The sequence below is a fragment of the Muscardinus avellanarius genome (genome assembly GCF_963383645.1).
Source record: "Muscardinus avellanarius genome assembly, chromosome: 1".
In the NCBI taxonomy this organism is placed as follows: Eukaryota; Metazoa; Chordata; class Mammalia; order Rodentia; family Gliridae; genus Muscardinus; species Muscardinus avellanarius.
The window spans coordinates 183,178,907-183,200,110 of record NC_137786.1 but is presented as its reverse complement, the minus strand read 5'-3'; the positions used below and the strand labels follow the sequence as shown (position 1 = coordinate 183,200,110).

Genomic DNA, 21,204 nt, shown 5'->3' with positions numbered 1-21,204 from the left:
TGGCTTCTCCACAAGGAAGCATATTAGATGGCGTGGGCGAGCCAGGCAGAGAACTGGGCTGGGGGAGCCCACTGGAGAGAATGGGGCCAGCAAAGGAATCGAGGGAGGTGGGGTCCTGATGGAGACAGATAAAGAAGGTGGAAACTAGAAAGGAAATGATATCTGGGATAAAAAGCTCAGAAAAGAGAGGGTGTGTACTTGGAAGCTCAAGGAGGTAGATATAGAAGATGAAGCCAAAGAGGTAATTGAGGCTGGATGAGACGTCTCAGAGGCCATGCAAGCAGAAGAGTCTCAACTTTTTCTTTCAAACCAAGGGTGAATCCCAGCACTCCCGATCAGGGTCACCAGGTGAAAGGGAAGTTTTTAAAAGAAGATGTTAAAAAATTCTGGCAGAGATATTTAGGGTGAAGAACAGGGATCATTCTCTGAGCACACTTCAACATTCTGTGTTTTGTTTTTTGAATGCTCCTTAAAATTCTAAAAGTAGAAGAAAAATATCTGTCTAGCTTTGAGTCATGCTGGGGGTACTGAGGTCTCCCAGCTTAGAGCTTCCCCCAGCAAACTTTCAGCTGGCCACAGAAGCCAGAGTTCACAACCTGCATGTCATGACAGACAGGGCCTTCTAAACTTGCATCACATGCAGAATTAGTGTCCCCACAGATAGAATTCCTCCTGAACAAGGTACAGAGGCAAGACACCTGCCCAGGGTCTGGGACATGGCTCCCACAACCCAAGCAACTGTGACTGAAAGAACTTCCCAGTCAGTTAAAAGCTTCACTTTGGAAATGAAGGAAATAAGAACTTCTGGTGCTTTTCACCTAAATTCCCCCAAGCAAGGCTTTTTAAAAATCTTATGATGTAAACCTTTGCCAAAACATTTGATCATCTTGTGCTCTCTGGGTGGCTGCAGTGTCCCCTTTCCCAGATAAACAGGGTCTGAGCACTCAGGATTTCTGCTGGGTTTTAAACCAATCGTTTCCTACATATTTGGCCAAAGAGCTGAAGAAAGAACTGAACTGGGAGAACAGGGTTCAAAACCAGGCGGCACCACCGATAGCAAAGACACTAATAACCACGAGGTTTTAGCCTCCCTTGAGCTTTGCTAAATGAGGGGTTTGTACTAGTTGGTTCTTATAAGCCTTCGGACCCATAATTGTATTCAGCTCCCTCAGTTTTCCTCAGCCAGCTTTCCATACACCACATCACAGCTAGAGTAATTCTCTTAAAATACAAGTTGGACGCCATAGCCTATCCCATGCCGCTTACTTGCTAGGAGCCCCCATCACACAAACCACCGTGACCCCCACCCTCACCACGGCCGTCACTGTTCTGTGTCACCGGTGACCCTCTGCAGCTCGGCTGAGCTAGGCCGCACTGGCTTTCTCAGTCTCAAGCCTTGCCCGACCCCTCTTGCCTTAGGACCTTTGCACAGACCTTTCTGCTTTGCCTGAAGTGGTCCTTACCCCATTTTTCACCTGACTCACTCCTGCTTTTTCAGGTTTCCCTGAAGTATTATTTGCTCAGCGAGGGCCCCTGGGCCTCCTTCTCAGTCATCAGTAGCTGCCCTGGGCCTTCTGTTACTCTTCCTCACTGCACCTATCAGTTTGTAATCTGAGGTTTATTTCCTGGGACTGTGTAGCCTCCTCTCCCACAGCAGATCCACAGAGATTGTTTCTACCTTGCTCCCCACGGTACACTCAGTGCCAGGAACTCAGTATTTGCTGAAAGAGTACGCAGAGCGCACGTCAAAAGCCAGCCAGCCCAGTGTTGGAGGGCTGGGGAGTGGGACTGTGTGTCCCTTCTGAGCTGGATATTTCCAGATCCTCCTGTTCTTCTGCAGTTACAATGTCAAATCTCTTATCTGTCAGTCATTTTTGCCCTTCCTGCCTCTGAAAACTATTCAGCCTAAAATTCCTCAGTGTGAAGATAAATGCATACCTATCTTAGCCAATTTAAAGACAGCCACAGCCAGGCATAGTGGCGCCCACTTGCACACTTGTAATTCCAATTCTTGGGAGGCTGAGACAGGAGGATCATATGCTTGGGGACAGCCTAAGTAAGTCAGAGAGATTCTCAGCAACCTAGTGAGACCCTGTTTCAAAATAAAAAGGGCTGGAGATGTAGCTCAGAGGTAGAATGCCCCTGGTTTAGTCCCTACTAACACACACACACACACACACACACACACACACACACACACACACACACATAAATAAAGGCAGCCACAAAAGTGGAGAGTTCTTCAGTTCTATGTGAGTACTCCAGCCCCCAGTGTTCATTTATTCCTCACTCACACCACCCCCAAAATTCTCATCCTCTAAAGAAAGAGCAGGAACAACTTGCAACTCTAAAGAAAGAGAATGCCCCCCTGCAGCCTCCCTCCGGAAACGCAGAGGCAGCAGATGCCCTCCACGCAGGATAACATCGGAGCTGGGAACGAGTTAGACAACTTCCAAACTCAGAGCATTCACAAGGCAGCTGTGTCCTCTCTGTGTCCTCACACCAAAACACTGTAGACACATTTTTCTGGTCACGGTGAGGCAAAGTTAAAAATCACTAATTTTCCTCCCTCCATTCTTGCCTTTCTGTACAGAGGCTCATTCACCAGAATGTCAGAGCAGAAACAAAGACAGACAGCTGACTGTTTTCTCCCCTGGTGTCTATAATTAGATTCTCATGAAGAACTTGGCCACAACAGGGCTCTGCTGGACAAATACCTCCCCTTACACACACACACACACACACACACACACACACCCGTGTGTCTCTCCCCTCACTCATCTCCACGAAGACCCAGACAAAGCAGCCAGTCACTTACCCTCTTCAGCCACGAGAAATGCTTGTAAACATCAATGTCCCCATCCATGCTGGGCACCCATGTCAGCAGTTAGAGTCCTGGGTTGAAAAAGCCCTTTTTCTGGCCATCTCCTCTTCCTTGCCTCTGCCCCCTCCTGCTCAGAAACTCCAAGCTGCGTTCAAATTCCCCCACTTCCCTGGCTGTGTCCTTCAGCCTTTCCCTAAACAGTTTCAGATATACAAGGACTCAGACCAGCCCGTGCTGCTCCAGGGTCCTCCCCCACCGCCCCCACAGGCAGGCGTGTGCACTCACACAGGCACCCAGGGCTGGGATGAGAGCCCTGTGAAGGGAACCTCACAAAAAGGTACGTAGGGGAAGAAGGAAAGACTTGGACAGGAGTTGTAAACACACACACACACACACACACACACACACAGGCACACACACACAGGCACGCACACACACAGACACACAGGCACACAGACATTCTCTTCAGTGGTAATACCGGAGCCGCCACAGGAAAACAGTCCCAAAGAAAATTCCTTGCCTGGCCTCCCCCTGCTGGAGCGGCTGGGACTCATTACTGAGATCCCCCGATTTCCTGTCTCTGTCTCACTCTGCATTTCCCCACAGCCTCCCAGCTGCTCTCAGTTTATTTGGGACTGGGGAGACGACTAAAAATAAGTGCTGCCCTTGGAGGAGCTCGCTGGTTCCCACACACAGCCTGACCCCCGCCCGAAGCCCACGCCTACCCCTGTCACAGGCCCGCGGCAGGCTGCGCCCTCAGGACCAGCTGCAGCTTCCAAAAAAGAGCAGATTCGGAACCAGCTGCAGTTTGGGTCTGGACCCCCGCAGTGTGCCAGGCCCAGGCGGGGCACTGCTGTCCTTGGCGCTGCTGGCACTATTCACCAGAGAACAACTGCTGTGACCTGAGACCTTTGCCACTGGGCTCTGGGGAGCAGGGCTCCAGGCTGAGGGCCACCGCTGTCAGGCTCCCTGGAGGCCACGTTCTGAACCCAGGGTGCTGCGTTCCTCTGAAGCCCCTGGCCGTACCCCCCACCCCCACACATATACTCTAGGACCTGCTTTATAAACCAGAGAGGGGACGGGGAGAGGAGGCTTCCTGTGTGTTTCTATGAGACCAGGGAGCAGCTCCAAATAGCAAGGAGCCTTGGGAAGGCTGGAGAGGTAGGGAGGGTTTTCTATCAGTGGCCATAAGCTGGCTTTCCGGGGTGACCTCCTCAGTAGCCCTGAGATGCCACCCCCCCCAACTTCCTCCTCATACTCCATCTCCCTTGAGAAAGCTCCTAAAGACAGCTTTTCTCCCTTGCCCAGTCTTTAATCTATGGCCTTGGGCTATGACTGACTATGAAAGTTATCTTTGATGTGGGTACATTGGGAATGGCAGTAACTGGGAGGCTCTGCAGAAGTGCATCTCAGGACCACGGGGCCTTCGCGGGTGGGGGAGGTGGTGCTTGGAAGTCCCAGCCTGAAGAGAAGGTTCTACCAGGTGTCGGCATGCCCCATGGCAGATGGCAGTGCAGTCCAGGCAGGCTGGCCCGGCCCCTGGAGAGCACAGAGGCACAGGGAGGAGCGCTCTAGGCCACAGCTGGCATGGGGGAGGACTGAATTCCTGGAGACACACCCAGATCAGAGGCCAGGAGGAAAAGCAGGCTCTGCTGCCCCGCACTAGTGCTACAGTCCTTTCCTCCCCACTGTCCATTCCAGAGCGTGGCCAAGACCATGAGAGGATGCATTAATAAAGGATGTAGGGGTAGCGCGCTTTCTCTCTCTCTCTCTCTCTCTCTCTCTCTCTCTCTCTCTCTCTCTCTCTCTCGTCTAGAAGCCTGGGCAAGTCAAATGAAGAAATTCATTAGGAAAACACACACTTGCCCAGCACCCAAAGCAAATGAAACCGACTTCCTGCCCAGGATAAATAAAGAATTGCCACATGATCTGCAAAAAGAGTGAACCTGGGGCTAGGGAGCTGACCTGGGGCTGGGCAAGGAGAGGTGGGGAAGAAGAAAGCCTTGCTCTCCTAGAGCAGCTCGGGCCTTCCTCAGGTTCAGATACAGAAGAGGAGAGCGGTGACAAGGTGACAACCTGGCTGCCTCCCAGTGGCCCTGCTGAGGCCCTCAGGGAGCTTCCCTGGCAGCCCCTCCTCCTCACCTTTCTGAGTACCCATTGGCCTCTGCAGGTCACTGAACCCTGCTGACAGTTGGCAAGTCTATCCACAGTGACAGATTATAGGAAGTGCGTCTGATTTCTGACTCACTGCTTAATTCCATGCCCAGCACAGTTCCTGGTACACAGGAGGAGCAGAAGCATTATCTGGACAAGAGGAAGACTCAAGAGGTAAAACTAAAGTTCTAGCTGGAGTTTTCCCAAGGTAAAGATGTTCCATTCAGGAAAAGAGGGCACCAGTTCCACTGATTAGCTCAACTCCGTTGTGATGAGGCAGGGAGGGCATCCAGACGCAGGAGTGAGGACGGAAAAGGAAAGGAAACAGGAGGGAGGACGGAGGAATCCAGACAGGCGGAGCTAAATTCTTGACATACTTTTCTGTATCCTCAAGTAGCAATTCTTACCTCAGTCTTTTTTCTTTTTTTTGTCTTTAAAAAATACCAAAGTACATTTTACTTGTATGTATTGAAATTCAATCCCTAAATGCACAAAATAATCCTCCAGAAAATCTAGGAGCAGGGCATGTATATGTGACTGGCAGGAGGGAAAGAGACAGGGTAGTGAGATGCGGTGAGACAGGGAAAGAGCTGCGGGCATCTTCCTACACCCTGATTCCCAGGTGCTGACCCCACTCAGGGCGCCCTCATCACCCACCCACTGGCAAGTGAACCATGGCTGCACCACGCTTACCCCAAGGCTGTGGACACTCACAGTAGTTCACAGATGGGCTTAACGGGGATCAGACAAGTCCCTGAATACATTCATAAGATATATACACAGTACTACTTATAGATATACATTTCTATTTCTCTGAAAATAGAGCTTTCATCAGGTTATCAAAGTGGTCCTTAAACCATAAAAAGGTTAAGAAGCCTGGGTTTTGTCTCGCCTAAGCAATTAGTCCCAAGGGTTTAGGCTGCCATTATTATTGGGATGGGGGTGCAGGGATAGGGTTTCCTGCTTCCATCACACTGCTCCAGTGAGGTGGAGCTCAGAGACCATAATGAATATAAAAATAGAGGTCAGCCCTCAGGCTCTCGCCAGAAACAAGTCACTCACCTACAACCAGTCTCAACTCATTACTGTCTGGAATATGAGGCAGCCAGCTGGGGGCAAAGGGCAGGAGGCTGGGAGAGCAATTGTCATGGAAGCAGAAATCAATGAAGAGGCCAGAGTGATCAGGTCTGGACACTTTGGATGGGTCGACACATTGTGGCTTGATCCTGCCCCTATCGTAGGATCTAGATGAGAACTCCACAACTGCAGAGAAGGGCAGAGGGGGGTCTGAAGTCTTCCTCCTGCCAGCTTCCAGGAGTCAGCAACATCTTACAATACAGAACTGTGGACTGAGAGGATCTTGTGGCCATGTGCCATTCTGCTGACCCATCACCAGCATCGTGGGCTCTACTCAGCCCTGAGCCTTGGCCTCTGGACCCTGGTCACAGCTGCCACTCATCAGAGAGGGAAGATCTTGGTGGCAAAAGTCCTGGCCACAATGTTGCATCCTGGCCACCACCACCCAGGTCCCCATAGCACACAAGCATGGAGAACTCACCTCCAATATGGGTTAGGACGAGGGGCAGGTGGTAAGTATTTTAAGCTATGGAATCTCTATCATATTCATTTCTTCTGTGTATAGTGTGAAAGTAGCCACAGATAATGCCTAGACCAAAGAGTATGGATGTTTTCCAGTAAAAAATGTATGGACACTGAAATTTGAATTTTATATCATTTTCACAACACAAAATATTCTTGTGAACTGTCTTTAATCACTGAAAAATGTGAAAATCATTCTTAGCTGATGGGGTGTAAGAAACAGGCAGTGTGCCAATTATTGCCTATGGGTCACTAACCCCTGCATTAGGATAAAGCTGCCCAACTAGAATGACTTGCCTGAGCTGAAGGGGTTTCTAGCAAAAAACGCAGATTCTAATTCAGCAGGTTGGGAATGGAGCCTGAAGTTGTGCGGCGCTAATAAGCTTCCAGGAAAGAGATGCTCAAACTCTTGGTCTCAGGAGCATACCTGCTATAGTAAGAGATAAGAAAACCACTTTCAGAAGTTCTATGAAGCGGTAGGTAGCAGAAACACGGATTTCCTGGCGCCTATTGGCCTGCCACTCGTGGTGCCTGAAGGGCAGAAGTCTCTTGGTGGTGTGGCTCTGACAGGTCTCCTCTGTGGGCGGAGGCTGAGTGTCTACATGCTCAGACCTCTAGTTATGCTAACCTGGCAGCATCGCCCACCACGTCCCCTGAGCCTGAGGCAGGAAATCTTGTGGGGAAGGATTTATTTGCTCTTTCACCAGTGTTTGCACATTCTTGGTCATTTATAAACATTGGTGCTTAAGGACTGAAGTAATCTCTTTTGATCTCTTTTGGTCAGGTCTGAGAGGATCCAGATTGCTAGAATTTAATAGGAATACAATTTACTTGAGGGAAAGGAAAAAAAAAAAAGCCAGGAAGGGTAAAACTGCTACATTTGCAGTTACTGAAAGCCCACCAGCATGGGGTGTTCTGCCAGCAAAAATGCACTGAAAACCCCTCAAGGTATAGGAAACTTCTCTAGAACAGGGCTGTATTACTAGAGGCAGAAAATGCTTCCCTGGATGTACAGAGCTGTCCTACTAATGCCCAGAGCAAAGTGACATGGAGTCAAGAAGTTTAGAGAGGTTTTTTTGTGGGGTTTTTTTTTTTTTTTGCCATCAGCAATGAAAGGTCAAGTCTATACAAGACCAATCCTCAGCCTCCTTACCTCTTCTCCCCAGCCCCACAGTGGTGCCTCCCAAGGAAAATGGGAAATAACTCTCTTTTCTCATTGCCCCAGGTATACTGTCCAGCAGTGACATGGATAAGGAGCTCAAGTCACCTTTCTAATCTAAATATATATATATATTCTCATATAAAGACCCTACCTTATTCCTATTCTTTGAGATTTAGACTTCCCAGCATTTGTCCCATACTCCCACCTAGCGGTTTCTTCAAGTACTGCACAGGAGCAAAGAATGAGCGCCTGTGTGCCCTGCCCAGGACAGGAGCCCCTAGGGGGTTAAGCACTGGGAGAGGAAGCCCTGACACCGACTCCTCTTTCAGCTCTCACTAACTCCACACCTGTCATGGGAGAAGTTAAGAAATAAATACTGGAAATTGGCTCGCATATGGTCTGGTTATTTTTTCTTAAAAAATAAACACCAATTTTCCCCTTCTTTCTTTTAAGGTCCAGAGGGAAAGGTTTTCCTACAAAACTGCTGTCTGTAGCTTTTCAAAATTCAAATGTTCAATACAGATATATCCAGACTGGTCTTTTTTCCCCTCCCTGTTCTGACTGGAGAATGGAGATATGAAAATGAATCACACAGCAAGAGAAACTCAGGCTCACATTTTATAATCCATAAAACAGCTTTTTCTCTCCATCTTTTTTTGCAACTCCTCTGGCTTTTCAATATGGTAAACAGATTTGTCTCTTTGGCCAGAATGAAAGACCATAAGATGAATCTGGCTGGAATGCACGGGCTTTGTCTGAGGGGCTGGAAACTGAAGAAGCTACCATCTGTGACATGGTGGTTGTGAGCTGATGGGGGAGGGGATGCACCCTCCTGGCCCTGAGACCCTTTCTTTGTTTCTTAAGTGACTAGTTCAAAAGGTCACTGAGGTTGCCTGCCTGATTGGTGGGGTATCAGAGGTACTTGCACACCCTAGATGAGCCCTCCCTCCCCAGCAGAGTGGGCCCAGCAGAGGGCACCCATACAGAACAGCTCTCTTCACTGCTCTTGGGATACGGACTGAGCCCTGACAGAGGGGCAGCCACTCCTGGAGGCTGAGGGAGGCCAGGGTTGGTGCTTACAAAGAGATCCCCTCAAAGTAGCACCTAGAACAAACCACAGGCTAGAATGCTTGGCAGGTTCTTACAGACACTGATACTCGCCTGTCATTTCCAGTAGGGAAACTGAGTCCTAGAAGAAGAAGATGTTTGTCAAAGCCACATACGAGTGAGTGGCAGAGCCGAGGTAGAACACTGGCCTATTCATTTTTTTTCTGCATCATATACACACTCACCTTGGTTCACCTGGCTTCCCCCTGTCCAAGCACACTGACCAGAGCTTACAAAGGAGAGCCTGGGCTCCCACAGGGTGGACAAACCTGCTGCACATACTCTAGTTCCAAAGAGCACATAGCACCCAGCCATTCAATAGGCTCTCTGCCAGTCACCAGCCCTCACTCTGAGACCTGCATGAGGCCTGGGCTTATCCTCACGCTGCTGCTGCTGCTGCTGCTGCTGCTGCTGCTGCTGCTGCTGCTGCTGCTGCTGCTGCTGCTGCTGCTGGGTTTGCCTGCCCTTTCTCTGACTTCATCTTGAACTTTCGCCAAGGATCTCCTTGGTCCATATCCACAGTATTAAGCAGCAGGGCGGACTGGCTGGTGGTAGAAGATGAGTGGTGGACGTACCAGAATGCTAGAGAAGCACCTATAGTTGATCCATCTGCAGACTGCTGGCTCTGGTTCCCTTGGGCATCACCCAAAGTCCTGGGATGCTAATCATCACTCTTTGCTGCAGCTACTGGGTCTGCTGGCCCAATCAATTGGTTATCTTCAACCCTCTAAAGCACATTTAAATCCAGCTGGCTAACCTCTTTGTGGGGCTCCATCATACAGACTAGCCCTGGATCACACAAAACAGCCACCACCTAACCACACAGGTATGGAAGGATAGATACAACCCTTCAGGACCATAGAAAAGTATACTCAAGAAACAAGCAAAATCCTGGCAGTGGTCATGGTGGCACGGAATCCTTCCTGCCTATGATACACATTAGGGCCACTGAGGAGCATGTCTTTCCTTTCTGGACTTCAAGATCATCCAGTGAGGTTCGGAAGCTCTTGACCTGCCTGAAATAGCCACTTCCTCATGAGGATGGTATCCTGTTCTTCACCATAGCAAATGGAGGAGGGGAAAGAGAGAGCCAATCTTATTGGTAACTCAACAGGAGATGCCTCAACTTTCCAGCAGGGCCTTAGCTTCATTCTCTGGGAGCAGTACCCTTTTTGAGAACACAAAAGACCACCTACCCACCTCCTGCAAGTGATAGTTTTGCCTCATCACAGAGCAGGACAGCCTCACTGAGCCCTCTCTGCAGACCAGGCCCCACTTTGCCTTAACTCCATGAAACCTCCCGTATGAAAGCCTCATCCACCAACTTTCCAGGAACGGGACAAAAATTCAACACACTTTCTGTTCCTAGATTAAGGGAATAAAAACCATTTTGCTTCTTGCCTTACTGAAGCCCCAGAGAATACCCCCAGCTCAGATCTGCACACACGCCCTTCCAGGTTTGGCATCTACTTCTTCTCATTGCACTAAGAGTGGAGAAAAGAGGTTTTCTCACAGACAAGTGAGTGGCAGATCTAGGGGAACACAGAATGCTGGCCTTTTATCACCTTCCTGCCTCCCATACTCCCTCACCTGGGTTCAGCTTGCTTTCACCTGTCCAGGCACACTGACCAGGACACCTACAACGTTGTATAGAAAGCCTGGGTTCCCACTGGGAGGGTCCCAAAAGGAGCAGGGCACAGGTTTAGGCCCCAGAGACTTGGAAACTAACTTGCAACTCTCTAATGCTGGGTGAGTCAGTCCTCCTGCCTTTCAGATGATCCTGGCCTGTTGAAATCCTTCTCCAGGCAGAATCCTGGCTAACAGGGCCCTGCTGAGCATACTGGTCTACCTGTGTCTCAGGCCTGCCAAGACCCAGCAGAAGAGAAACTAGCCCCAGTCCAGAGAAACACAGATATCTAGGATGATGCACTAGGACCAAGAGCTTTCTCTCCAGTAAAGACACAAAGGAGAAGCCCAGGACTTGTCTACTCTTCATCCTATTCTAATGTTCAGTCACTCCCCCGTAATCCCTGTTTCTTGTGGACCTCAGATGCCATGACACCCTGTGGTCCATAGTCCCTGATCATAGTCTCAGCAGCACTGAGAGACCACATTTCCTACATCACCCTTCCATTCTGGACACAGTTGATTTGTTCTTGTGTGGTCACCTGACCCAAGGTCAGTGAATCCACAACTGTGCTCAAAGTAAAAGTTTGAAATTTCTACTTCATTTGCACTTAGTATTTTTCATGGGCTTGGAGGAGTTAGTTCAAAAATTATGAGCTAGGCCAATGAGATTCTTTAGAAATTCAAGTTTAAAAAAATAAAAAACAGAGGAAATGTGAAAAGAACATACCAACACCGGCATGGTGGCACACACTTGTAATCGCCATGCTTAGGGGGCAGAGACAGGAGGACCGCGCAGGTCCGAAGCCAGCCTCGCTGGCTTAAGAGACCCTGTTTCCAAATAAAATATAAAATAGGTCTGGGAGTGTAGCCCGGAGGTAGAAGGGCTCCATCTCCAGTACCACCAATAAAATGAAATAAAATAAAATGAAATAAAATAAAATAAAAAGAACATACCAGTCAACCAGAAGAATAAACTCAAACTTAAAAAGTGCTGTGGCCACAGTGCTGAGCTGCTTTCCCAGAGTCCATTCATTTCTCCCCACTCTATCTTTCCTCTCTGATGAGGCAAACTCCTACTAGAGTGCCAATATAGGTTGCATGTTCTTCATCTGAAATGCCAGGAACCAGTACTGCTTCAGATTTTGGATTTTATTAGACTTTGAAATATTTGCGTAGATTTTATGAGCTGAGCATCCCTAATTCAAAAATATGAAATATAAAATTATCCAAAATCCTAAACTTTTTAGGGACGTTTACCCTGTACTTCCTTCCCTAGCCACCCTTGCAGCTAGAGTACGCAAAGTCTGAATAAATCCTGGCCTTTGGAACTAATGGGAAATCTGTTTGAAAGTTTCAGAGAAAAATTTCTCCTCCTGATTAAGTAAAAAGATAAAAATAAAAAATTAAGCCGGGCGTGGCAGTACATGCTTGTAATCCCCGCGCTTGGGAGGCGGAGACAGGAGGATCGCGCAGGTTCGAAGCCAGCCGCGCGCGCTGGCTTAGGAGACCCTGTTTCTAAATAAAAATATAAAATAGGTCTGGGAGTGTAGCCCGGAGGTAAAGGGCTTCCAGGAACCCCAGTACCACCAAAAAAAAAAAAAAATTACATACTGAAGAAACTGTTCCCTACCACTGGACATAGGTGAGTGGTTGTGTCTGTATGAGGACAAAGTTGCCTGGAATTCCAGCAGCCATCTTTCAACAATTAGGGGAAATAAAACCAAGGAAAAGCCAACTCCTGAAGATGATGGAGCAGAAATATGGCAATATCCAGAGCCTCTGAGATCACCCAGAGCCACTGATTAAGCCTGGCACACCTTGTTGGTGAAATGTAAACCTACATATTCTTTACATCACTTTGCTGGATAATGTATTAATAGAGGTGTCATGAGACAGAGGTAGACCGTGCCAGGCCAATGTTATGACAAAGTAGTAACTCTGAGATATGTGTCCATGAGGAGAGTTACACACAAGGGCTGCACAGACGTTATGAATGAGGAGGCATGGATCGGTCTGTCTAATCCCTCCAACTGCCCCACCAGTTCCAGTTTCAATCTTTATCCACATATGATTTTCTTAAAAAAGAATTCAAGTGAGTCTCTGTGATTAAACCAATACTTCTTAAATTTTAGTGTGCATGTGAATCACCAGAAGATGGTTTAGTAGGTATAGGATAGGGATCCATATTCTATATTTTTTACAAACTTAATAGTTTGTGATATCAAAGATAATGAGCCATAGACCAAAATTTGTAGCAAGAGATTCTCATCAAAAGGACCAACTAAAACTCTCAGTGAGTTTGTCCACTGCTCTGAAATCTATTTTTTTCATACAGATAAGAACTCATGTCTAATGGCACATACCTATAATCCCAGCACTTGGGAGGCTGAGACAGGAGAACCACAGATTCAAAGCCAGTCTTAACAATTTAGTAAGATGCTCAGCTACTTAACAAGACCCTATTTCAAAACACAAGGCAAAGATGGGCATGGTGGTGCATGCTTATAATTCCAATACTTGGGAGGCTCAGATAGGAGGATTGCAGATTCGCAGCCAGCCTCAGCTACTTAGTGAGGCTCTCTCTGCAACTTAGTGAAACCCTATTTCAAAATAAAGAATAAAAAATAGGGCTGGAGGTGTATCTCAGAGATTCAATCCTCAGTTAAAAAAAAAAAAGCTAGTGTGGAATGTGTATAGTCAGAACATAAACTGACCTTAAGTCTGCAAGACCTAAAATACACACAAGTCAATTCTGTTCAAAGTCAAACCTTAACATCCAGCTCTGATTACTTGAAATGTTTATATGAACTTCTGACCCCCTAAAAGTACACCATTCATAGGTTGCCCATGGCCATAGTTATTGTAAAAGATTTATGAATCCAATAAATTTCAGGGAAACGTCACCAAAGGAAAACATTCCCCAAACCATTGTAAATAACCCCAAATAAATCTCCAAACCTGAACACAAAGCCATTTTCTACAATTTGTCCTGCAAAAACCAACAACCACATCGACTGCCTTTGGAGCAGAAATTTGTTTTATGAATTTTCAAAAAAAATGTTTAAAACTTAGATCCAATTTTTATATCACACATATACAAAACTGTTGAAGTAGAGTTTATCGCAAGATAAAATCAAATGAGAAACCAACTGAAAATACAAGCAAATAGTTATTACATCTGAGATTCAGAAAAGCTTTTTTTAGGCCTAACAGGAAAAGAAAAAGTTCGAACACAAAAGAATGATGGAGTTAATTATAACCCTTTAAAATTCTATGCCTCAAAAAACAATATACACAACATTTAAAAACAAAGTGAGAAAAATGTAGGCCACAAATAAAGCAATGGGCTTGTAAAGGTCACTTAAATACATAAGCACTAAAAACCTTACAGGAAAAAAGAGCATGTACCATGGAAAGGACCACTCATGGGGCTCCGGGTGCCCTCTAGGGTGTGCGGGGAGAAAATACTGGAGCCATTTTTTTAATTTATTTTTAAAAATTCTGTTTGAGGGTTATTTTAGTAATTTAAATATATCAGTAAAATGCTACATGTGTAAGCATGTATATATGGGGAGTTATTTTTTAGAGAGGATATGAGATTAAAAGCATAAAGGTTATACAGAAAAATAAATATTAATAAACTAATAAAATTTATCCTTTATACTAAAAATAAAATATAAAAAGCAAAAACAACAGGGAAAACATTTTCCCCTATGAAATTAATAAAGCTGTTTTTAATTATTGTTAATCATATTGCCATATGATAGACTCACCTTAAACCCTATCAATGAAAATATAAATGGTTAAATTCTTCTGAAAAGTGATTAGGACAAATGCATCAAAAGGCTTAAAGATATTAATACTCTTGGATTAGAGTTGCTAGATTTAGCAAACCGTATGGGACATACTTAGTAAAAAAAAAATATTCACTGCTTACCTAAATCAAATTTAACTGAGAATCCTATATTTTATCTAGTAACCCTACTTGAATCTATAACTCTACTTCTACAAAATATATAGAGATAAGGACAGATATTTAGGGACAAAGATATGCATTGCAGCAATGCCATATGTTAGTGAAAAATTAAAAATAATCTAAATGTTAATATTAGAAAAACTATCACGTAAATTAATGCATATCCAAACAAGATAACCGAGAAAAATCCAGTCATTGTCAACTGTACAGTGAGGAATAAAACTGTATTTCTATACTCAGGGCAGATTGGCTATTGTTGAGAAATACACTTTGGAGAGTCTCTTGGTTATGTGATGGTATTGCCCTGGGCAGAGCTGATTGTCTAGAAATAAAATGAGGCTCTAAAATCCAATGATGCACTCAGGGAATAGTAGAGAAGGCTCTTATGAGGGCTGTGTGATTATGTTGGGACCACCTAGATAGCCCAGGCTACTCTCAGCTGATAGAAAACCTTAATTTTATCTGCAAACCTCTTCTTTGCGCTTCTAGCCAGGTTCCAGCCATTGGTATATAGACACCTTTGGGGGCCCATTATCCTGCCTGCCACACTGGTAAAGGTATATTACACAGAACAGCAGGCAGGCAGCCTATGTAATGAAAATATTGAATAACACATATAATGAATATAATGAAGAACTGTTCAGTGTTCAGAGAAAGGCATGGGGATGAAACCAGATTGACAAAGGCCTCTGGAAGAGAAGTAGGCTATGTCATCTGGGATATAGTCTGTCTAATTACAAATGACATGGCCTCTGGACAAGGGTCTCTCAATTTCCTTGGCTTATGCCAAGGATAGGACATTGTGCCAATGTCTCCAACATCAATCCCTTTTTCCTAATTTAATGCTCCTATCCCATTCTCCCACCTACATGCATTCTTTCAATGTTTTTTTTTTTTTGTGTGTGTGTGTGTGGTACTGGGGTTCCTGGAAGCCCTTCTACCTCCGGGCTACACTCCCAGACCTATTTTTTATATTTTTACTTGGAAACAGAGTCTCTTAAGCCAGCGCGGCTGGCTTCTAATCTGAGTGATCCTCCTGTCTCTGCCTCCCAAGCGCGGGGATTACAAGCGTGTGCCACCACACCTGGCGTCTTTCCAATTTTGAATCTGATCTGCAGGATATTAGCATTAGAAGACTGCATCCCAGCCAGGTGTGGTGGCACATACCTGTAATCCCAGTACTCAGGAGACTGAGACAGAAGGATCACAGCTTTGAGGAAAGCCTCAGCAAGTAGTGAGACTCTCAGCAACCTAGCAAGACCCTGTTTCAAAATAAAATAAAAGTAAAATAGGGTTGGGGGTATAGCTTGGAGGTAGAATGCCCCTGGGTTCAAACCCCAGTAACACAAAAAAAGTAAAATAAAAAAGATGACTGCATCCCAGCATCCTCAAACTTAGCTTAGGTAATCACACACTCCCTTCCTCTGTCTTGCCGCATCTTTCCTCCAGCTCTTGGATGGTTGCATTCCAGATTACCTCCAGGTGGACTAGCTCTTCACCTTACTCATTCCCAGATATGACTAGTGATTTATAACTTGCTTACCATTCAGATTCCCCTAGAAATAAGCAGGTCTACGGACTTGATCTAGAGAGAGCCGGAGAAATAGAGCTAGCAAATCTGCATTCCACTCTAGGGACAGGAAATAACTCTCGAGCAAGGAGCCAGGGCAGATGCAAAGAAATGAGTAAGTGAAGCAGGCTCTAGATTATGGTCAGAGAAGAATAGCGGGAGCAGTTGAGGACAGAAATCCCTGCCAGGAATTAAATCTCAGTAAGTCGTTCAAGTGATTCTTGGGGTAGGGGAAACTTCTGTTTGGCCTTCTCTGGCTCTGGATTTCCTCTTCTCTGTATAAAGTGACTATAGACCACAGGAAGTTAAAGTGTATAGCTTAAGCTGCTTGTATGGGCTCTACACTCCTTCTGGAAAGCGTCACCCAGCAGAGGTTGATCAAGCCTGAATGGGAAGCAAGGAAATGATGCAGGGTATACATGAGTCAGCCAGCCAGTGGTGGCATCCTGTGGGCTACATGAGGATGCTTCCCCAGTCAGGCAGTGGGCCTACTCACCGAGCTCTCCTCAAACCACTCCTTTATGTAGGTAGCTGTTGGGCCAGGGATCTGGCTCAGGAGGGCTTCTCTCTCCTGAGGAAGCTCCAGCATCTCCAGGGCCAGCCTCAAGTCCTCGATGAGATGGAGTACTGGGAAGGGGTTCATGTAGGAGGCCGGGGAAGACAGTCCAGGCTCACAGGTACCATCACTAATATCTGCACCTGTTTTAGTGCCTGGAACAAGAGAAAGAGGCAGGAGCCTGGGTAAGAAGGGTGGATGCCATGGTCAATGAACTGGTCAAGAGCTCAGGTCATGAAAGGAGAGGAGAAAGAACTGAATGAGAGCCTGGAAGATCACTTCTGCCATGGCCGAACTACTCACAAGGTCAACTCTGCAGACACAATCATTGTCTAATCTGTGCTGTGTATGGTAGGAAGAGGCACTTCAGAGGTGGATGATGGCCCATTGAGGTTGATCTATGATGTTTATACATACATTTCAAGAACTAGGAAAACATATCCAGTCTTCAAAGTGAACAAGAGCATGCTAGTTAAGACAATGTGATTCCATTCTTTGGATTTTAAATTAATTGATTTGTTTTCTTTTGAAGACAATGTGATTCCATTCTTTGGATTTTAAATTAATTGATTTGTTTTCTTTTGAAGTCAATGTGGCAAATTGTACAGATAGCCACCAAAAATTCTTCCTATTCCTATATGGACATCCCACTCCTGGGAGCATTCTGTTAAACAAAATAAGCCAGACTCAAAGACAAATGTTGTATGTTTTCTCTCATACGTGGAAGCTGGAGGGGCAGGGAGGTGATCCCATGAAAATAGAAGGGAGACAGGGCAAACTCAAGAAAATGATTGGGGAAGGGAGAAGAGGTAAAAGGCAGGTACTGGGGAATAAAACTGATCAAATTATGTTCTGTGCAAGTACAAATATGCCACAATGTAACCCACTATTCTGTGTAATTATTTTGTACCAGGAAGAGAGAGTGTGTGTTAGTTTTAACCCTGGGTGAGCCTATGACTTGCTGTCATAACTAGAATGCAATGAAAATGACTTTCTGGTGCTGGGCCTGGGTGTTAAGTTTCACAGTGCCCATTCTTCTTCTCTGACCCTAAACCACCATATAATAAAGCCCAATTACTCTGCTAGACAGATAGCCTCAACTGTCCCAGCCATCACAGCCACAGGGGCTGATGTGTGAGTGAAGCTATCTTGGACCCTCCAGCCACAAGTGAGCCACCCCAGCTGCCACCACCAGCCATCCCTGCAAAGCATTACCCAAATCATGGCATTACAAAAAAACAAATGGCGGTGGTTGGTCTAAGCCACTGTGTGTGTGCCTAAAGTATTGTTCACAGCAATAGGCAACAGTTACTATACTTATTTTGGTGATGGTGTAGCAAACAGCATTCCTGGATATTCTCAATTGAGAGATCTCTATATCCCACAATAAATGCTTCTAAAGGTGTATTATTGTGTATATTTATGTTGCGTTACCCCATTTGGAAAAAGTCTCTGAGAGCAGGGTCCATGACATACTTAGCTGAGTTTTCATCTTCATTCCCTTTACTTGGTAAATATTGAAGTGGAATCTGATCAAATGTTTACACATGTACTTGAGTAAAAAGAGAAAGAGTACTTGGATTTCCCCAGAGATCTGGGACATTAGGTCAGCTCTTTCTAACTTGAAAGTCCCCAAAACAGGACTATTTTTACCTTTTTTTTTTTTTTTTGTGGTACTGGGGTTTCTGGAAGCCCTTCTACCTCCGGGCTACACTCCCAGACCTATTTTATATATTTATTTGGAAACAGGGTCTCTTAAGCCAGAGTGGCTGGCTTCGAACCTGCGTGATCCTCCTGTCTCCGCCTCCCAAGCGCAGGGATTACAAGTGTGCACCACCACGCCTGGCCTCTATTTTTACCTTTCTAAATCCCATAATTTAACAAGAACAACAATAACAAGTCTTCTTTCCACCAGTACCAAGATAAATTTTTCAAACCCCAAACTGGGATAATATAGTCTAGTAAAGGATTTCTGTGTTTCTTTCCACAATAAGAAACATTTTAGAAAATATGGTTTAGATGGTAGAAATTCTAGGGCATCTGAATTGTTTATAAGGCCAACAGGATAAAATATTTGAAATCAGGGCTCGGGTGGAAAATATGAGCTGTCAGAGCTACCACATCCACGGGTATACTGCATGCCTGACATCTAATTCCAAGTCCCTTTATTTTTCTAGGAGCCAACTCCCTACTCGCCAGGCAGTTTGGGAATGAGAAAAACACACAGAAGGAAACAATTACTACAGCATTTGATTGCCAGTTTGCTTTCTGAAAATGCATGGTAGAGGGAATCATGGATCACAATCCACAAACAATTCAGAGGCTCTGGGGAGCTCAGAAATGGCCCAATTATCCATACTCTGGTGTATACTCAGCACATTCTGGCTCCTACAGATCCAATTTAGAACGGACACAGCCAAACCTTAGTGAAGAAAATGGACAGAGTGGAGTAAGAACTCCAATCTCTAAACAGTTGTGAGCAACCCCTCTCCATTCTGAACACACTCTAATTTCAATCATATATTTGTACAGTTAAAAATGTGAAAAGTGTAGAATGGTCAGACTGGGGCTAGGTGGAAAGAGGTTTTCATTAACTTTCTATCACTATGTGGCCTTGAATAAGTCTCTTCCTTTCACTAGGACCCTCCCTTTTCTCAAGCGTTGGGCTTCTTCCCTACTATTCAAAGAGAGCTTGTGTGCATGTGTCTGAGTTCATCTGTATTGCCTATTTTTATAGACATATTGATTAATTTCTTCTTTTTCAATTTATATTATTACCTTATCAAAATCAATACCGATAAATGATACCTGAGGGAAGTGAAAGGTAACAGTAGATCAGTGGTAATCTGTCCCCAAGCTAGTTGTAATAGCAGTGACAGCAAAGCCTCAGATACAATCCACTTGATTTTAAATTTGAGAATGAGATAGGGCGATAGGACAGAAAATTAAGGAAAGAATAGACTTCTAAATCCACCCCAGGGTGTGGGGATGTAAATGGCAAAATAGTTTTGAATAAGGAGGCACCTAATAAAGGCAGATATAAGAATTCTAAATGTCCTGCCCTTGAAAAGCATGCCTCTGAAGACACACTTCTCACGTGGTCCCTTCCCGCACTGGAGCAAGGCGCTCCATGTGCCCAGTGGAGCATGGCATGGCCCAAGTGAAGGAACGCCGCTTCGAAGGCTAGGTTATAAAAGGCACCGTGACTTCTGCCTTGTTCTCTCTCAGATCACTTGCTCTGGGGGAAGCTTGCTGCCATGCTGTATGAATCTACAATCATCCCTGTGGAAAAGTCCATGTGATGAGGAACTACAGCCACCTATCAACAGCCATCACAGCACAGAGCCCTTGTGCCAAGAGCCACATGGGCAGGCACCCCTGGATGTGGGTCTTCCAGCCCCAGGCAAGGCTCTAGATGAACAGACACACCTGTGATCTCAGGAAGGACCTTGAGCCAGGACCACCCACTAAACTTCTCCTGAATTCCTGGCCCACAGGAACTGAGGGATAATAAGTGTTTGTTATTTTAAGATGCTGTGTTTTAGGGTAATTTTGTTACACAGTAAATAAACCAATAAGAATAGTTAAAAACATTCTAGAAGCATAATCAAGGGGAACTTACCCATGTACTACTAAAACATGTTGCTAAAATTATCCTTATAGAAAAACAAAAAGGATTTTTTGTTTGTTGGATCTTTCTTTCTTTCTTTCTTTCTTTCTTTCTTTCTTTCTTTCTTTCTTTCTCCTTTCTTCTTTTTCTTCTTTTCTGTTTGCAGTGCTGGAGATGTAACCCAGGGGTTTTTTTCTTTGTTTCTTTTTGCGGGTCTGGGGATGGAACCCAGGGGCATTCAACCTCTGAGCTACACCCCCTGCCCTATTTTTATTCTTTATTTTGAAACTGGGTCTCACTGAGTTGCAGAGGGCCTCACTAAGTAGCTGAGGCTGTCCGCGAACCGTGATCCTCCAGGTCTCAGCCTCTCGAATGCTGGGATTACCAGTGTGCGCCACCACGCCCAGCTCAGGGTTTTGAACATACTAGGCTAGCATACTACCACCAAGCTACATCCCCAGTCCCCAAAATAAGATCTTTATACCATATATAAAACTAAAATCTAGGCAAATAAGGATCATATGCAAAAAATAAAGTATAAAAATAAAAAGCAGGAGATAGCTCAAAACTAGGTTAGAAAAAAATTTTGCAGGGATAAGAGTACTGGGAAAAAACATAACACAACATTAAATATAACTACATAAAACTAACTACTAGGACATTAAGAAAAAAATAAAAATGAAATGACAAATTATAGTCTGAAAATTTCATTTGTAACAAAAGCTCAATATATCCTTTTTATAAAAAGAAACCTATACATCAATAATAAAATGTTCCAATCTCCTTCTCATACACAAATAAGTAAGGATTTTATATAGGCAACTCTAAAACAACATCACAAATACAAAACTTGAGCTATGGAAAGAACATGTTTTTTCACAGTAAATATAACATGTAAAAACAAAGTTCTGGCTGGGTGATGGTGCACACTTGTAATCCCAGTACTTGGGAGGCTGAGACAGTAGGATTGCGGTTCGGGGACAGCCTCAGCTACTCAGTGAGACCCTGCTTCAAAAT

The 21,204-nt window shown here is 45.1% G+C and overlaps 1 protein-coding gene across 1 annotated transcript in view; it reads right to left on the bottom strand.

Moving 5' to 3' along the window:
• PPFIBP2 (PPFIA binding protein 2) overlaps positions 1-21,204 on the bottom strand; it is a gene marked incomplete at both ends in the record, with an annotated part of 116,925 nt that overhangs the window by 81,554 nt on the left and 14,167 nt on the right. Inside the window, 1 exon segment of the mRNA XM_080694125.1 lies at positions 16,518-16,732. Within this exon segment, the coding sequence (XP_080550251.1) occupies positions 16,518-16,732 (215 nt within the window).